The sequence below is a fragment of the Rhinatrema bivittatum genome, chromosome 6, assembly GCF_901001135.1.
Source record: "Rhinatrema bivittatum chromosome 6, aRhiBiv1.1, whole genome shotgun sequence".
Lineage (NCBI taxonomy): Eukaryota > Metazoa > Chordata > Amphibia > Gymnophiona > Rhinatrematidae > Rhinatrema > Rhinatrema bivittatum.
The window spans coordinates 240,123,641-240,139,461 of NC_042620.1; the positions used below are offsets into that span (position 1 = coordinate 240,123,641).

General features: G+C 43.5%; 1 protein-coding gene across 2 annotated transcripts in view; it reads left to right on the plus strand.

Annotated features, from left to right (window-relative positions):
- The window catches only part of GPC4 (glypican 4), a 209,622-nt gene that overhangs the window by 104,006 nt on the left and 89,795 nt on the right, over positions 1-15,821 (plus strand). For both annotated transcript variants that reach the window (XM_029606669.1, XM_029606670.1), the window contains one exon: positions 6,424-6,582. In XM_029606669.1, the coding sequence (XP_029462529.1) occupies positions 6,424-6,582 (159 nt within the window). The remainder of the gene's footprint in view (positions 1-6,423; positions 6,583-15,821) is intronic.

The following is a 15,821-nucleotide window of genomic DNA, read 5'->3' on the forward strand; positions in this document are numbered from 1 at the left end:
TGACGCGTGAGGTCTGCCACCTTCGCACCAGGCAGGCAAGTTACCAGGTGGTCCTTGTATCAATCAGCCACCCTGCTATCTACACTTCAAATAATTGAATTACTAACTGTGATGGCCGGCCTAACCCTTCCCTCCTGGGCAGTAGCCCTCAGTGTGAGAGGACAATACATCACCTGGAGAGCAGGTCCTTGCTACAAGATCACTTCCTGCTACACCAGGGTGATGTTCTCCTACTGGGAGACCTTTCTAATCCAAGGCAGCACTGGGGCTGCCAGACTGGATTTGGGACTTGGCTACTATGTCCCTGAAGGTCTCATCAATGTACCTCTCTGTCTGCCTCAGCTCCTCCAAGTCTGCCACTCTGGCCTCCAGAGTTCACTCATTCCCTGAGAGCCAGGAGCTCTTTGCACAGAGTGCACACATACAATCTCTCACCAGCAGGTAAAAAATCATACATGTGACACTCAATGCAAAAGACTGGAAGGCCCCCTCTTGCTGCTGGATTGCTGCCTTCATCTTCATTTTGAGTTCCTAGTTAAGTTTAGGATACTAAGGGAGCTGGAATTAGAGTACTTTAAATTTATAGGTGAATTTACTAATTAATCAGCTAGTGTCCTACAAGGGGATAATTAAACTTTCAAAAAGGGCTGGTGCAATAATGATTTAGATAAGAGCCTTATTGATTTTTGAGTGTCTCCTGCCTAAATATCAAGGGTTAAATTAATTACCTCTGGCTTGCTTATTATCTCACACACAAACTCTAAAGAATATATCCCACTATTTCACCTTTCTCCAGACTTTCCAAAGATTTCCCAAAGCTATACTTACCAGTCTTCTTTAACCACCATTAAATTGATCTTCACTCATAAAATTGAAGGGTCCTCTTTAACCACAAAGGGTGTGGGGCCTCTGGAAGCTGGGGCTATGATAGCTGATTGGAGCTATGTAAGTATTATCCAGAAATGCTGAACGTGAGTTACTGAGACAACATAGGACCCATCTTTAGATGTGAATCTCTGATCTGACATCCGAAGTATAGACTTGTGTAGTTTTAAAAGCTTTTGTACAATATTTTTAGGTACATGTAAAAAAAAAAAAAAAAAATTACAAATTTTAGGTAGCTTGGCTTTTTTTTTCTTAACTCGCAATTATATGGTATACCTAAAAATTGTTAGACAGTCAAATTTCTTATATTTGAGAACAAACTTAGACAAGTACACAGGGCTTGTCAAGTATATAGTACAGTAAGTTACAAGGTAATAAGCAATTATTGCCTATGATATTCCACATAAGGTCACCATAATTGTTCAAACTTAGGGGGTTATTTTCTAAAGCTAGCGCACACGAAAAGTCCCTTTTCACGTGCGATAGCCAGATCGGGGAGGAGTCGTGGCTGCACTGGGGCGGACGCCGCAAAGACAGCATGGACTTCGAAAAGGTAAGGAGCCTTTTCGTTTCCAATCTCGTGCCCAATAACACCAGCTTTTACAATGGCGCTATTGAGTGCGAAAGCCGGCAGCGATCGCACCCCCCCCCCCCCCCGTACTGTGCGATTCACGACGCCGCAGTAGGTTAGAAAATCTAGGCCTTAGTGTGCATTTTTTTAAGCTCGAAATAGTGGTTCAGTATCCACAACGTCCTGTATTTGAGCATGCCAGTAATCCAAACGGGTTAGTTTTCCCACATCGTAGCGATTGTAAATCGAGCAGCTAACTGTAACCGCTCGACCAATAGCCTGTGCTTAACCGGGATTGAAGAACTTAATCCATCTACCCAACAATCCCAGGCCAGGCCCTATGGAAACAGAATATCTCAAATATCCACCACAACCTGTGACCTGAGAACAGAAAAACCTGACATTCTGACAGTGCCACAGCATGTGCATGAAGGTCCCAACCTCCCCTTCAAACACCTGTTACTGGAATCAAGATATATTTTTCAGTAGAAAGGGAGTCCAGTAATTTGTGTAATAGTCTGAACATCAGGTCCATCCTCTGCACAGATGGACAGATGTCCGTATAGTTTTCCAATCTCTGCTAACTCGAACCATTTTGAGGTCTGTATTCTAAGTCTGTCGGGCTGATACAGTAAACCGTGGGAGAGCCGGCGGGCCGAGGCGAGTTCCCGCTCTCCCGACGTGCACCCAGGCCACTCTCCTGGGCACGCGATTGAGTATTTAAATGAGGGTCCACGGTAAAAGGAGGCGCCAGGGACATTAGCGCATCCCTAACACCACATTGTTGACAGAAGCGGCGGCTGTCAGCGGGTTTGACAGCTGACTCTCTCAATTTTACTGGCACGGGTTCGGAAAACAAACACCAGCTAAATTGAGCGTCCGTCTTGCAACCTGCGGGCAGGTTTAAAAATTTTTTTAAATTTTGGGGCCTCTGACTTTATATTGCTATGATATTAAGTCGGAGGGTGTACAGATAAGCAGGTGTTTTTTCTGCTTTTCTGTACACTTTCCCTGTGCCGGCCGAAATTAACTTCTGCCTTTGGGCAGGTGTTAATTTCTGAAAGTAAAATGTGCGGCTTGGCTGCACATTTTACTTTCTGTATCACGCAGGAATAACTAATAGGCCCATCAACATGCATTTGCATGTTGCGGGTGCTATTAGTTTGGAGGGGGGGGGGGAGTTGGCTGCACGTTTTCGACGCGCTATTACCCCTTACTGTATAAGGGGTAAAAATAGCACGTCAAACATGCAGCCAAACTGGGGCTCAAGGTGCGCTCAACCGAGCACACCACACTGAATCGGCTGAGAGTGGAAGGGGGTCACTAGGCCATATTTGCTCTGATACAAGGATACATAAGTGCAGTACCTTGTCACGCACCAGGGTCACTCAGAAAAGACTCCATACCATTCAGGGGCCAAAGGTCTTTCCAGATCTGTCCATCCTGATAAGGCCTGAAGCAACTGCAATTACTGAGCCTGCGATGCTAAGTCAATGTCTGTCTTCCACCAAGGTTTGGAATGACACATCCCCCTTTCTTCCCCGCCTCCTCACAAATGAAACCAAACCCTGCTCCTTCCATGCTTTAAAAGCCAGAGAGGACATGCAGCTAGACAGGAGCACATTACAATAGAAGGGGAAAGGTGGAAGAGATTTTCCTCTGCTTACACCTGAAGGAAACGAATGACCAGACGCCAGACCCGCAATGTATGCACCAAAACAGGACATCCCCCTGCAAACTTTACAACATAGCGGAGCGTCACGTGGTACAAAGATACTACTTATGAAACCGCACTTGAAAGCCATCTGGCCCCAGACACCCCCCCCCCCCTCTTCCTGGCAAAGCTTTGGCTGCGCTCCTGGATTTCCCTGAGACTCCAAGGACTCTTCCCCTCCCCCCCCCCCCCCCAAAGGATGTTAAAGGATTTAAATCCAGGAGCCTAGGAGCTCAATCAGGGCATGTGCTCTCACCTTCAGCTCATCGCATGATCCCAACCTGGCTTGTTTTGTTTTCTACATAAGAGGTATATTGGTATTTTAGAGCCTCTTGTAATATTGGTCTTTTCATAGGTAAGTTTGTACTTTGAGTGCTGGCAGCTAGTGCTGTTCTTGGTGCAGAAGAAGCTTACTATGTTACCTCAGAGCTAATACCACATGGGTTCCATGTCTCTCGAATCTAGGGGAGAAGGGAGTGAGGATGCAGTCGTCTAGGGGAGGGTAGATGGGGCAGTGCATGTGGGAAGAGAAAGGACTGAGGAGCAGGACTAAATCCCTGCTATAAATGTCACTACACACCAGTGTTTGGAAGCCTTTGCATGATTGAATCAGAGTTGTAATGGTGAACTTTATAAAAAGTATGTATTAAGATTAGCACCAGCAAAAGGAAGAGTGACATTTTTGAATGAACTTTTTTTAAATAAGATTTTTTTTTAATTTTTTTTTTTTTTTTTAACGGGTTGACTTCTGAATTTTTATTTTCCCTTGATCTCTAGTCTCATTTGAATTTTTTTTTCCTGCAAGACAGTACAGCTCAAAATCTGCTCCAAAGGCTTTTTATGATCTTAACACACAAGTAAGAGTATTTTGGCAGAAAGGGACTGCTTTGCTGGGCAAGGGATCCTTACATACTGTCTCTGCAGGCCTTACTCAGGCTTTTAGCATCTCCTTCCTTGCCCTTACCAGTCCTTCTTCGCTTTTGCACAACAGCCTGCAATTTTAGATTTTCTATCCTGTGTCCATTGAGCCTTGGAGACTAAACTTTGCCCTAACACCATCTGATAGGGACATCCTCTGCCACCCCAGCATAAGATTAGAGTAATATCTTGATATACAGACTTCCCTTTCCCTGCCTCTCCCCTCCCCGCTCCACATCCCTCCAGTCTTGTGCGTTCGGCACAAATCCTTATTGAACAAAGGCCAGAAAACAAGTGGGCCACTTAATGTTTCTATAGGGCATCTGTAACCTGATTCTGAAATCCTAGCATTCCCTTTTTTATTTTTTTGTGCCAACAAACATGGATTAAAATTAGGCATTGATACTGTTAGTGTGGCCTGTCTCTTTTTAATGAATTACTCTTAATTGCCAGCAATCATTAGAGGGCTGTAATGACAGTGTTGGTGTAAAATTGAGCATGTCTGTTCTACATCTGCTCTTCTGCAAACCCTTAATGGAAAATCGCACTGACATTTCTGTCAATGTGAATTTGGATTTGTCCTTGCTGACATAATATAATATAAACATGAGAATTTATTCACACCTGCTGACAATTAAATACTGAAAAGAACACACAAAACCTGTTGTGAATTGTACTGTCGGAGGCAGACACCTTTTGTGTGTTTGGTTTTTGACATTGTCCATTGTTAACACAATTTATTTTCTTTTAATACTCCAGAAGTAAGTGGGAACATTTTAAGTGTGTGTGTGTGTGACTTTTTGCTTTCCTTCAGAATTTTTGAAGCTCTTTTCAGAAAATGAATTTGTTCACATCTTGAAACCCAGACTTTGAAGATTTGTTCCCTAATTTCATTATTCTGGTGTTACCTAAATAACGAAATCTCTTGCACGCACACATGCCCTCCAGAAGTATCCTCAACTTCTATGTATATGCACGGTCTCTAGTAATCCATAAAAATGAATCCATGAAATCTTTCATGAGTGCCCTAAAATTAAAAGCATTTAGATTTAATGAGGTCCATATTCAAAAGCCATTCAGATGGATAATAGTTATCCATCTAAATGGCTTATCTAGCTATATTCAACCTTGATCCATCTAGAAATTAGCTGGTTAATAAGTTACACATCTAGAACTTAGCCAGATAAGTTAGGGGTGTTCTGGGGACATAATTGGGGGGGAATTGAGTTAGGCGGCTAAGTTAACTGACTAACTCCAATATTCAAAGTTAGCTGGATGACTTAGCCAGCTGTCTGGCTGAGTAAAAGAGCTGTCCTAAAGTTAACGGGCTATATTCAGTAGTGTGGCTGCCCTGTTGAATATGCTTCCAAAGTTAACCGGATAAGTTTATCTGGCTAATTTTGCTATCTGGATTATGTCTGAATATAGACCTTGTTTTAAGAAAATTAAATTCCTCTAATTCTTGTTTCTATAGACAAAAAAAGTCTTTTTGATCCCTGTCTATAACTGATATGAGCAAATTGTACCATTCTCTAAATTTATTTTGTTTTCTTTGTAACTTGAATAATAGTTAACGCTTTTTTTTTTTTTTTTTTTGACACATGGTTTTATCTTTGTACAGAGTTTACTATGTTCCCTGGTCATCTTTTCTCTAAAAATGTTTATTTGAAGTCTTCTGTATAGCAATGGTTCTCAACTCTGTCCTCCAGAACACGCTCAGCCACTTGGATTTTCAGGATGTCCCCAATAAATATGCAGATCTCTCGCTTGCATAAAATGGAAGTACATACAAATCTATCTCATGCATATTAATTGTGGATATCCTGAAAACCCGGCTGGCTTTACAACCACTGATCTGTAGGCATGGCTATGCCCAAGAGGTTTGCATGTGCTGGCTATATCATGCATATTCATTGCAGATGCTAAAAATGGTTAGAAAGGGTACTGGAGAACTGGGTTGAGAATCACTGGTCTGTAGTGTGTAGTGTGGTTTCAGTTTAGTAGAGCAGAGATGGGAGAGCCAAAGGACGCTTACTACTTTGTAGTTCAAGTGAATGCATTTTTTAAAAATAACACTTTCTATGGTGGTAGTGTCCTGAAGTTCCCCCTCTTTTTCAGTGGCACACAAAATTCAGTTTGCTATTTACAAATGAGGTATGCATCTAGTCCACTTTTTCTACAATTGCCTATGCTGAATTGAAAGCTTTCAGTAAGTTGTCTTTGAAATATGCTTCTACGTGGCAAACGAGCTGTACAGCAAAACTTAATGTTCTTATAGATTCTTTCATTGTGGCAAGCTTTAAGTTTCAACAGCTGTTTGTTGCTGATTTTCCAGGTGACCATTTGAAGGTGTGTCCCCAAGGTTTCACTTGTTGCAGTGTAGCAATGGAGGAGAAATACAGTCAGCAAAGCAAGCATGACTTCAAGAATGCCGTAACAGAGCCGTGCAGCCTTATGCAAAACACATTTGCTTCCAGATACAAAAAGTTTGATGGTAAGTAGATCAATTTAAAAGTAAATTGCATTTTTGTGTTTAATCTAGTTAATTTTACTCTGTATTGTTCATAGGGAAAGGCTGTAATTGAGAATTTTTGGGTTTTAACAGAAGTGCTGAATCTGTTTTTCCATTCTTACTGTTGGTCACTTGAGTGAGGGAGTAGGGGCAGATGGCATGATGAGCTGTATTCAGAAACTTTAGATCTGCAATAAAACATGCTCTGTCCCATGACTACATCTAGCAACTGGAGTTAATGTGTACATGTTAGGAAGAACATGCAGCATAAGTGGCAGACACATGATAGGATGAACTTCAAAAGCTCTTTTGTGATATGCAGGGGCTGTGTTCAGTGGCTGGTGTTGACTGTCTGTGATGACATTGCAGCTTTTGGCGCATGCCACTCAGTTGTAAGGTCTGATTCTGTAGTGTTTTGGTAGTGTGGTGGTGCCTCTGCTCTGTGAAGGAATCTATGCAGCAATAGTAATTGGTTTGCTCCATCATATCTTTGATCTTGACCATAGGTTTGTTGCAGCTACCTTTTGGGGTAATGCCTTTGGTGCATGGTAAATTTCATCGTGTTCAATTTCAGCATTTATTCTTAACCACCAAACACAACGTCTGGATTTAAGCTTTTCAATGCCTAGGCTGTGCAGCATACATATTATCCCAGTATGCATGGTTTTCCTTCTTCCCACCCCCACTGTAAGACTTGCTATGGCAGTTTTGTTTCAAGGTGCAATGAAATTGCCCATCATGCTTCTTTGTTGGCCATTCCCTCTATACCCAGTTGAGGCTATGTGACAAGATTTCAAACTTGTAGTGGCCTTTTGCCTGCAGGAGGAGAGAGTGGTATTACATTTGGCATATAAATTTCAAGCAGTGGCAGAATATCGAATTTTTCATTAGCAGGCTGGATTTTTCCCCACAAGTGCCTTCTCTGGGCAGCTTCTCACTACCTCTTCTGTCTTTGTTCCTTGTAACTTCCATTCATTGAATAAGCTGCTCTTTTCTGTAACTTTTCTTAAAGTCTTGCTCTATACTTTATAACTTGCTGTACCGTATGCCTGGAGCAACTTCTCTAAGTTTCTGGCCATATTAAAGTCTCCCCTAAAAACCTGCCTTTTTGAGGTTGGTTTTTAAATATTAAATGCTGTCTCTTGCTGTTTGCTTTAACATGTTTACTATGAAGAAAATTCCTGAAACCTTTTTGTCTTGTCTGCATGTATTGACTGGATTTCCAACTCCATAGATCCTTATTTGCGAAAGAAGAGTGGATTTATAAGCTAGGGCACTACAGGCAACAGCCTGGGGGGGGGGGGGTAGGGGGTAGCCTGAGCAGTGGCAGTGGTTAACATTTGACAGTAGTGATATGGCTTTATTAGGGTAACCTGCATGGGAAGGCCAGATGTTTTGGACAATAGCTTCTCTAGTCTTGGCAACTGTGCAGATTAGAGAATTTGGTAATGAGACACACAAGGTGGCCTGGATGTAGGATTTTGTTGGTCTTGTAAGAATGGTAGAGGAAGACAAGGCCTGAGATGGCCTACCAGTAAAATTGGTGGAGGCCAGTAGAGATGTGAATCGTGTCCTCGATCGTCTTAACGATCGATTTCGGCTGGGAGGGGGAGGGAATCGTGTTGTTGCCGTTTGGGTGTTTAAAATATCGTGAAAATCGTTAAAATCGTGAGCCGGCACACTAAAACCCCCTAAAACCCACCCCCGACCCTTTAAATTAAATCCCCCACCCCAAATGCCTTAATACTTCATCAACTTTGGGAGGGAAGTACTTACTTGCCCTAAACCAATGGCAGGAAAACCGGCACACTAAAACCCACCCCCGACCCTTTAAATTAAATCCCCCACCCTCCCGAACCCCCCCCCCCAAATGCCTTAAATTACCTGGGGGTCCAGCGGCGGTCCGGAACGGGCTCCTGCAATTGAATTGTGTTGTCTTCAGCCGGCGCCATTTTGCAAAATGGCGGCGGCCATAGACCAACACGATTTGACTGCAGGAGGTCGTTCCGGACCCCCGCTGGACTTTTGGCAAGTCTTGTGGGGGTCAGGAGGCCCCCCCAAGCTGGCCAAAAGTCCCTGGGGGTCCAGCGGGGGTCCGGGAGCGATCTCCTGCCGCGAATCGTTTTCCGTACGGAAAATGGCGCCGGCAGGGTCCGGAACCCCCGCTGAACGACCTCCTGCAGTCGATCTCCTGCCGGCGCCATTTTCCGTACGGAAAACGATTCGCGGCAGGAGATCGCTCCTGGACCCCCGCTGGACCCCCAGGGACTTTTGGCCAGCTTGGGGGGGCCTCCTGACCCCCACAAGACTTGCCAAAAGTCCAGCGGGGGTCCGGAACGACCTCCTGCAGTCTAATCGTGTTGGTCTATGGCCGCCGCCATTTTGCAAAATGGCGCCGGCTGAAGACAACACAATTCAATTGCAGGAGCCCGTTCCGGACCGCCGCTGGACCCCCAGGTAATTTAAGGCATTTGGGGGGGGGGGTTCGGGAGGGTGGGGGATTTAATTTAAAGGGTCGGGGGTGGGTTTTAGGGGGTTTTAGTGTGCCGGTTTTCCTGCCATTGGTTTAGGGCAAGTAAGTTCCTGCCCTCCCCCTTCCCCCGATTTACGATTTTTTAACGATAAATTGGGGGAATTGGTATTGTATCGTGGCCCTAACGATTTTTGACGATTTAAAATATATCGGACGATATTTTAAATCGTCAAAAAACGATTCACATCCCTAAAGGCCAGTACTCTGGCAGATTCTGGGCAAGCTTGGGATAGATATGTAAGCCAGCAGTAGGAAAAGGTTAAAGGTTGAGGTAGAACATATGGGAGGTTGGGAACTGGTTTTGGATTGTGCATGTACATTTGAATGGTGATTTACCCAATGTGAAAATATCTCAAATGGAGAGACTGGATGGGCCAATTTTAGTGTCTCTGTTTACGGTTAATATTTTGTGTATCTGTACTGTGTACATCTAGTAGTGCTATAGTAATAGTGGAAGCTTAGGTTAATCTTAGCCCCTGGTTTCCCCATGACTCTGCAGCAAAGGCCAAAATTCTAACCCTTGTTGCAGGATTTTACTTTAGTTCATCTATTTGCTGTTCACACACATGATGAACATAATGTGAATGAAGAGGAGCAGAAGGAAACAGATTATATTCAGGAATTTAAGATCTGCCTGTATGGCTTACATAGACAGCTTCTGTAGCATGCAGGGAAAGACCAGGGTTTTTTGTTAAAATAAACCTGACTACCACCTAGCAACTGGAGCTATGGACAATCTAGACTGAATACGTAACACACACATTATCAATTGAGGCAACAAGTGGTCCCTTATGTAGCAGCATTTGCATCACAGGAAATGTCTTTAAAATGATTACTTATATCATGAATAAAGTTGACCTTCTGCCCTGAGCTGTTCCTCCTCCTCCTCCTTCACATAAGAAAATAGCACAGTCTTGTTTCATGCCCTCGCCCTTCTTCCTTCTGCCAAGAACTGGAACTCCCCAGAGCCAGGGATCTCTCTAGCTCAGCACTTTTTTCAACCTCCATTCCCTCATGGCTGCTATTCAGCATAGCTCTGGATTACTTTCCTTTTAATCTGCCCCCTCCCTATCCGGGTTCAATGATGTCACTTCTGTCTGAGATCCCTTGCCCCAGTGAAGTCTGCTTTGTGTACTTGCTGTGTATCCCTCTTCTGTGCTGTTAGTACTTCTCCCCTTTTCCCCAGTGGCTACTGTGGTATATGACTCTTTTAGCTTGTGGTTATGAGGGTAGAATATTGCTGCTTCTGCAGAACCATAAAATACAAATTCGCTGATTGCAGTGGTGATAGCTCACCACAGTGCTTTTTTTTTTTTCCCCCTTTGCTTCGCATTAATAGTTCAGTTTAAATTTTGGTCATAGGAGCAAAGAATATAATAGGAGATGGTGATCACAAGGTCCATCTGTTCTCCCAATGGTGCTTTGCTATCCCAAGTAGTTGGGACCTGTAGCACCACTGCTCAAGAAGTGTAATTGGGACCGGCAGCTTCAAACTGGAGTTGTATCAACTTTTTGCTGGTTTTAGGCAAAGATTATAGCAGTAGCAGCTCAGAGTACCCTTTCTGGATTCCAAAAGGGAATAGAGGTGGTCACTTCTCCTCCAACACGGACCATGTGCTCCCTCCCTATTTCTCAACTGCAAGGCCTAGCACTTCTGGAAAACCAGATTGGTGGGTCTGATCTTTATCAGATGTAGGATACGGGAACTCATTCAAGAAACTTTCCAGGAAGTCTATGCTGATGCTCTTCTTCCTTTAAGCCTGATAGAAATTGGACGTAAAACGTTTGGGGTTTTTTTTCAAAATAAGGGCTTGCTGTTTATGGGTCTAAAGATCTGTTGTCCCCAGTGCTGCTTGAAGTACTCAAGCTTAAAAGCCCCAAATTGTATTTGGCAAGAAATAGTACGTGTTGATGAGTGTTGATGAGCTGCACATATACATCTTATTTATGATATTCTTTTTTTTTACTACCCTGAACATCTTATCAAGCGCTTAAAGGGTCAGATTTTCAGGAGACAGTATATGCAAACTCATCTCGTGCAGATTCCTGAAAACCCAACTAGCTGTGGGGTCCCCCAGGACAGGTTTGGGAAGCCCTGATTTAGGGGCTCAGTTCTATCTAAAGAACCCCTGTAAGTGTTTGTGACTAGATACTCTTTTAACCCTGAACATCTTTCATTCTTCTTGAGACAGTTAATACTCGCCAAGCTGTTACTGCAACTATTATCGCTAGTTCTCAGAGCCAAAGACTAATTTTGTTGCATTTTTTTGTCATTTCTATATAGCTCGAGGGTTCTCTCCTGTTTAATGGACTGGTGTGTATTTTCTGTATTATCTTTTTTTGAGATTTGTACATTTTCGATTGGCTCTCCCCTAATGTAGTGGTCTTATGACCAATGAAAATGCTTGGGCTTGGTACTTGCATGAATGAATGTTACATTTTTTAGCAGATTTTATAATTTTTCTTAATCTCACTTTTTTTTTTTTTTGATATGTGCAAATTGGGAGGGGGGGTGGGAGAAGAAAGCATCTGCTGACCTTTTCTCCCTGTTACTGACAGACCTTAAGTACCGTTAATTGCTGTTTAAGCAGATCTAATTTAGTCTGCAGCCACAGAATGAGTTCTTTTGGAAAATTGTTTGTCATAATCCTAAACCACAAAAGAGGAACCTTAAAAGGAGGCCATAAAATAATGTGGGCAGCTGTTTGGGACTTGCCCGCTAGTGTGCAGTAGCTGCTTGTTGCACTGCCAGCTATGAGATGTGGGTTTGCAACGCAAAGTTTTTTGTTTTGTTTTGCTGTTCACAAGCCTATGTTACACACATTACATCTGAATTCTGCATGGGCCAATATACGTATCAAATTGTTAGATAGCCATGGTTTTCCATTGTAATAAAAACTACTGTTCACTTATAGTGTGTTTCCCCTGTGGCTTTCAGACTGACAAGATAGTTCAGAGATTTTCAGGGTCTCTTTCATTCCCCTTTCCCATCAGTGCACCCCAATTATGACAAAAGGGAGAGAGCACAGTTTTATGAATCTTCCCAAAGATAAAATATTCTTTTGCTTTCTTGATGAGGGATTAGGGAAAGAAGCTGGACCCTCAGCTTGCAATTTTTGTTTTCATGAGTTGGCTTTGCTTCCTGTTTTCTGCTTTTGGGTTTTTTAAATAACTTTTTTTTTTTTTTTTTTTTTTTTTTTTTTACAGATTGTGAGGATGAACTGTTAAAGCATTAATAGGTCTGAAATATATCCAGAGCATTTTATAAAATCTTTTCTTGACTTCAAATGTGTTCTGCACACCTTGCTTCTGGAGTAATAATGTATGTTTAATGTAGCTTTTTTTTCTTTCTGGTTTCTCTATTGAGTCTAAAGATGTCCTACAAGCGCATGCAGTGGACCTAGACCATACCATTTCCCCCTTTTCCCCATTGTTGAGAAACTAAAAATATGCACTGCAGGGGACAGGGAGAACGGAATATGGCACTCAAGTTTGCCCAGGTTCTGTGGATCCATTTTAAATTTGGACTGCAGTAGGGCTTAGACCCAGGTGTTATCAAAGCTATTGAATGGCTTCCTTTAGAGGAAAAAGCTTTTTAAATCAACCAATAGGCCATTAATCTGTTTATTCCTCAATAATTAAAGAAATGTGAGGAAGAGCTAGTTCATTAAAATGAGGGAGATAAAGGGTTTGTCCTTACCAACTTGGAATTTCATCCTCTAGCATTTTGATAAATTGCACAAAAGCATTTGAGACTATTGATTTAAGTGACCAAAGATTCTAAAGCCAGGCTTTATTAAAAAAACAAAAAACAAAAAAAACCCCAAAACAGCATTTGTCTATTGTCCAACAGTTTGTCTGCTCCTAGCAACTTCCAGTTCAGTCAGAACCAGTCTCTTGTTGGGCTGTAGTACCTTGAACCTTCATTTGTAACTATCCAAGATTCCCTCCATTTTCTATCTTATCTTCTCCCAACTCATTGCAGCAATGGTCCTCAGAAGTCGCTCACCAGGGCTCCGTCCAGAATCCTGAAATTGTGGGCCCTGTCAGGCCACTGGGTGGTGTCGTTGCGTGGTGGCTGAAAATGGAAAATTTAACATGGCAAGAGCAAATCACACGGGCAGCTCGCTTGTCAAGTTTCTCACTTTACATAAAATTTGGGTGTCCCTTTTTTTTTTTTTTGGAAGAGAAAATGCTTCATAAAGAGATGGTGGAAAATCACTTTTTGGCTTGCCCCGTCCCCTTTCCATCTAGTCTTCAGGCTCCTGTGTTTCTTAGGCCTGTTTGTATCATTCTCTTAATCTGTCAGTATTGTTCCTCTCCCCCCTTGCTTTCTGCACAGGTCTCTTGTCTTCAACTCACTTTTTCCAGACCTTTTCCTTTGAAGACTCCTCCTGGAACTCCCTCTGCTTTGCAACCAGAACTCTTTACTTTCAAACCAGGGGTTTTCAGGATGTCTTGGATTTGTTTTTGTTGGTCACTTTTTTTTTTTTTTAAATCAAGGCATGTTCCTGAAAATATCACATCTCACATTTAAATTGCAGACCTTTTAGGAAGTTTCTATATTTTTTTTTTTGTTCTTTCTTTGTTACACTTCATAGCCCTATAATAATGGACTCTAGAGCAGATCACAATAAATCCTATGAAATCTCTCCTCTTCCCCCCCCCCCCGCCCCCAAATTTTGTTTACTCATGCAGTTCACTTAATGCCATTCCCATTCCCACAACTCCTGCATTTTCCATAAAAACATAACCAACACACATGCATTATAAAAATCTCCCTCCTATTCAGTTACCAGGCCTCAACCCCAAGCAGACCCTGTCCAAAACGCTAGCTACTCTTAGCCTGCTCCAAATGAAGAGCCATGTGTTAACCATCTTCAGGAGTGTCAAATAGTTAAGCTCAGCTACCTGTGGAATTGTATTCCACAATGTGGGCAGTGGAAAGGCTGCGCCTAACCCCCACCCACCCTTCCCAATTCATTGCAGTCTCACACAACTTCCTCCGATACGTTTATTGTAGGACAATAAATGGCCGCAGCCCATCAATACGATTAACCAGCAATAAATAACACAACAGCATTATCATAATAGTAAAACAGCATAATTTATTAATTAACTTTGTGACCAGCAAACACCCTCAGCTTCTAAGTACCAAGCATGTAAGTCCGCTGAGGCGCACGCACACCCCCAGCCGTAGAAGCCGGGCAGCTGCCACTTACACCTGGCTGTTAAAGCCATAGCATCATTGCCGGCGACCCGACCGTAGGAGTTTAGTCATTTGGTCTAAGTGCCTCAGCATTCACCTCTTTGTCCCTCTTGGCCGTCGAGGGACTGCGCTGGATCTGTTAGGCCGCTTGCCCAGTCCGAGCCACCTACTTGATCCAACTAAGTGCGCGGGGGGGGGGGGCGTGTTGCTTCCGCCAGTCACTATACAACGCCAAGGGCTGTGACAGGACCTAACGTTTCAACGCTCAACTCTAGCTACCTTATCCTGAGTGGGAGGGTGGGAGGGGACGAAGCCGTGCTGACAGTGCCTGGCCAAAAAGGGGGCTGCCCATACTGTGCTTCCCCTTTTCTCCAGGCACCGCCCCCTCCCCTAAGCTCAGCTACCTGTGGAATTGTGTTCCATAACTGCAGAGCAAATTTTGTAAGAGCAGCTAGTCTAGTGCTCAGAAGCTTGACTGATTGAAAGGGAGGAGCTGTCAGCAATAACATCTCTCAATTCCTTGCAAACATATGGGCCGATACAGTGCGCTCCAACGGAGCGCACTGTTAACCCTCTATTGGACACGTTTTCAACGTGCTAGTATTACCCCTTATTCAGTAAAGGGCCAAAAACGCGCGTCCAACCCCCCCGAACCTAATAGCGCCCGCAACATGCAAATGCATGTTGATGGCCCTATTAGGTATTTCCGCGCGATTCAGAAAACAAAATGTGCAGCCAAGTCACACATTTTGCTTTCAGAAATTAGCGCCTAGCCAAAGGTAGGCGCTAATTTCTTCAGGCACCGGGCAAGTGCCCTCCGACTTGATATCATGGCGATATTAAAGTCAGAGGTCCCAAAAGTTTCCAAAAGTTTAAAAAAAAAAAAAAAAAAAAAGGAAAAAAAAAAGTTGGCCTGCGGCTGTCGGGTCAAAACCGGACGCTCAATTTTGCCGGCGTCCAGTTTTCGAGCCCGTGGCTGCTAGCGGGCTTGAGAACCGACACTGGCAAAATTGAGCGTCGGCTGTCAAACCCACTGACAGTAGCTGCTCCGGTCCAAAAGGAGGTGCTAGGGACGTGTTCCTTTCGCCTGTTTTTACCGCCGGGCCTAATTTGAACAGTGAATCGCGCACACAGTGGCCTGTGCGCGCACCGGGAGAGCGGGCGTTCACCCACTCTCCCTTCGGACTTTACTGTATCTGCCCGAAAGTCAGTCAGTACCAACACCTTTAGGAGTCTTCAACTGATTGTTCCTCCTCCCCTACATTGTCTGAATCAATTGATGGGGCAGTTTCGTACGACACTGTGCTCTCCTTTTTACTCTTGCCTCTCCCCTTTCCTGTCCTATAAGGCACACCAAATCCCAGCTTTGGCCCACCTAAAGGACTTGCTTTCCATATTTCTGCTCTGTAGAGCCTCTCTGGCTAAAATCCCATGTCCATGTCATGCATTTCAAATTCATTCTGACTTCTTTCCAGTCTG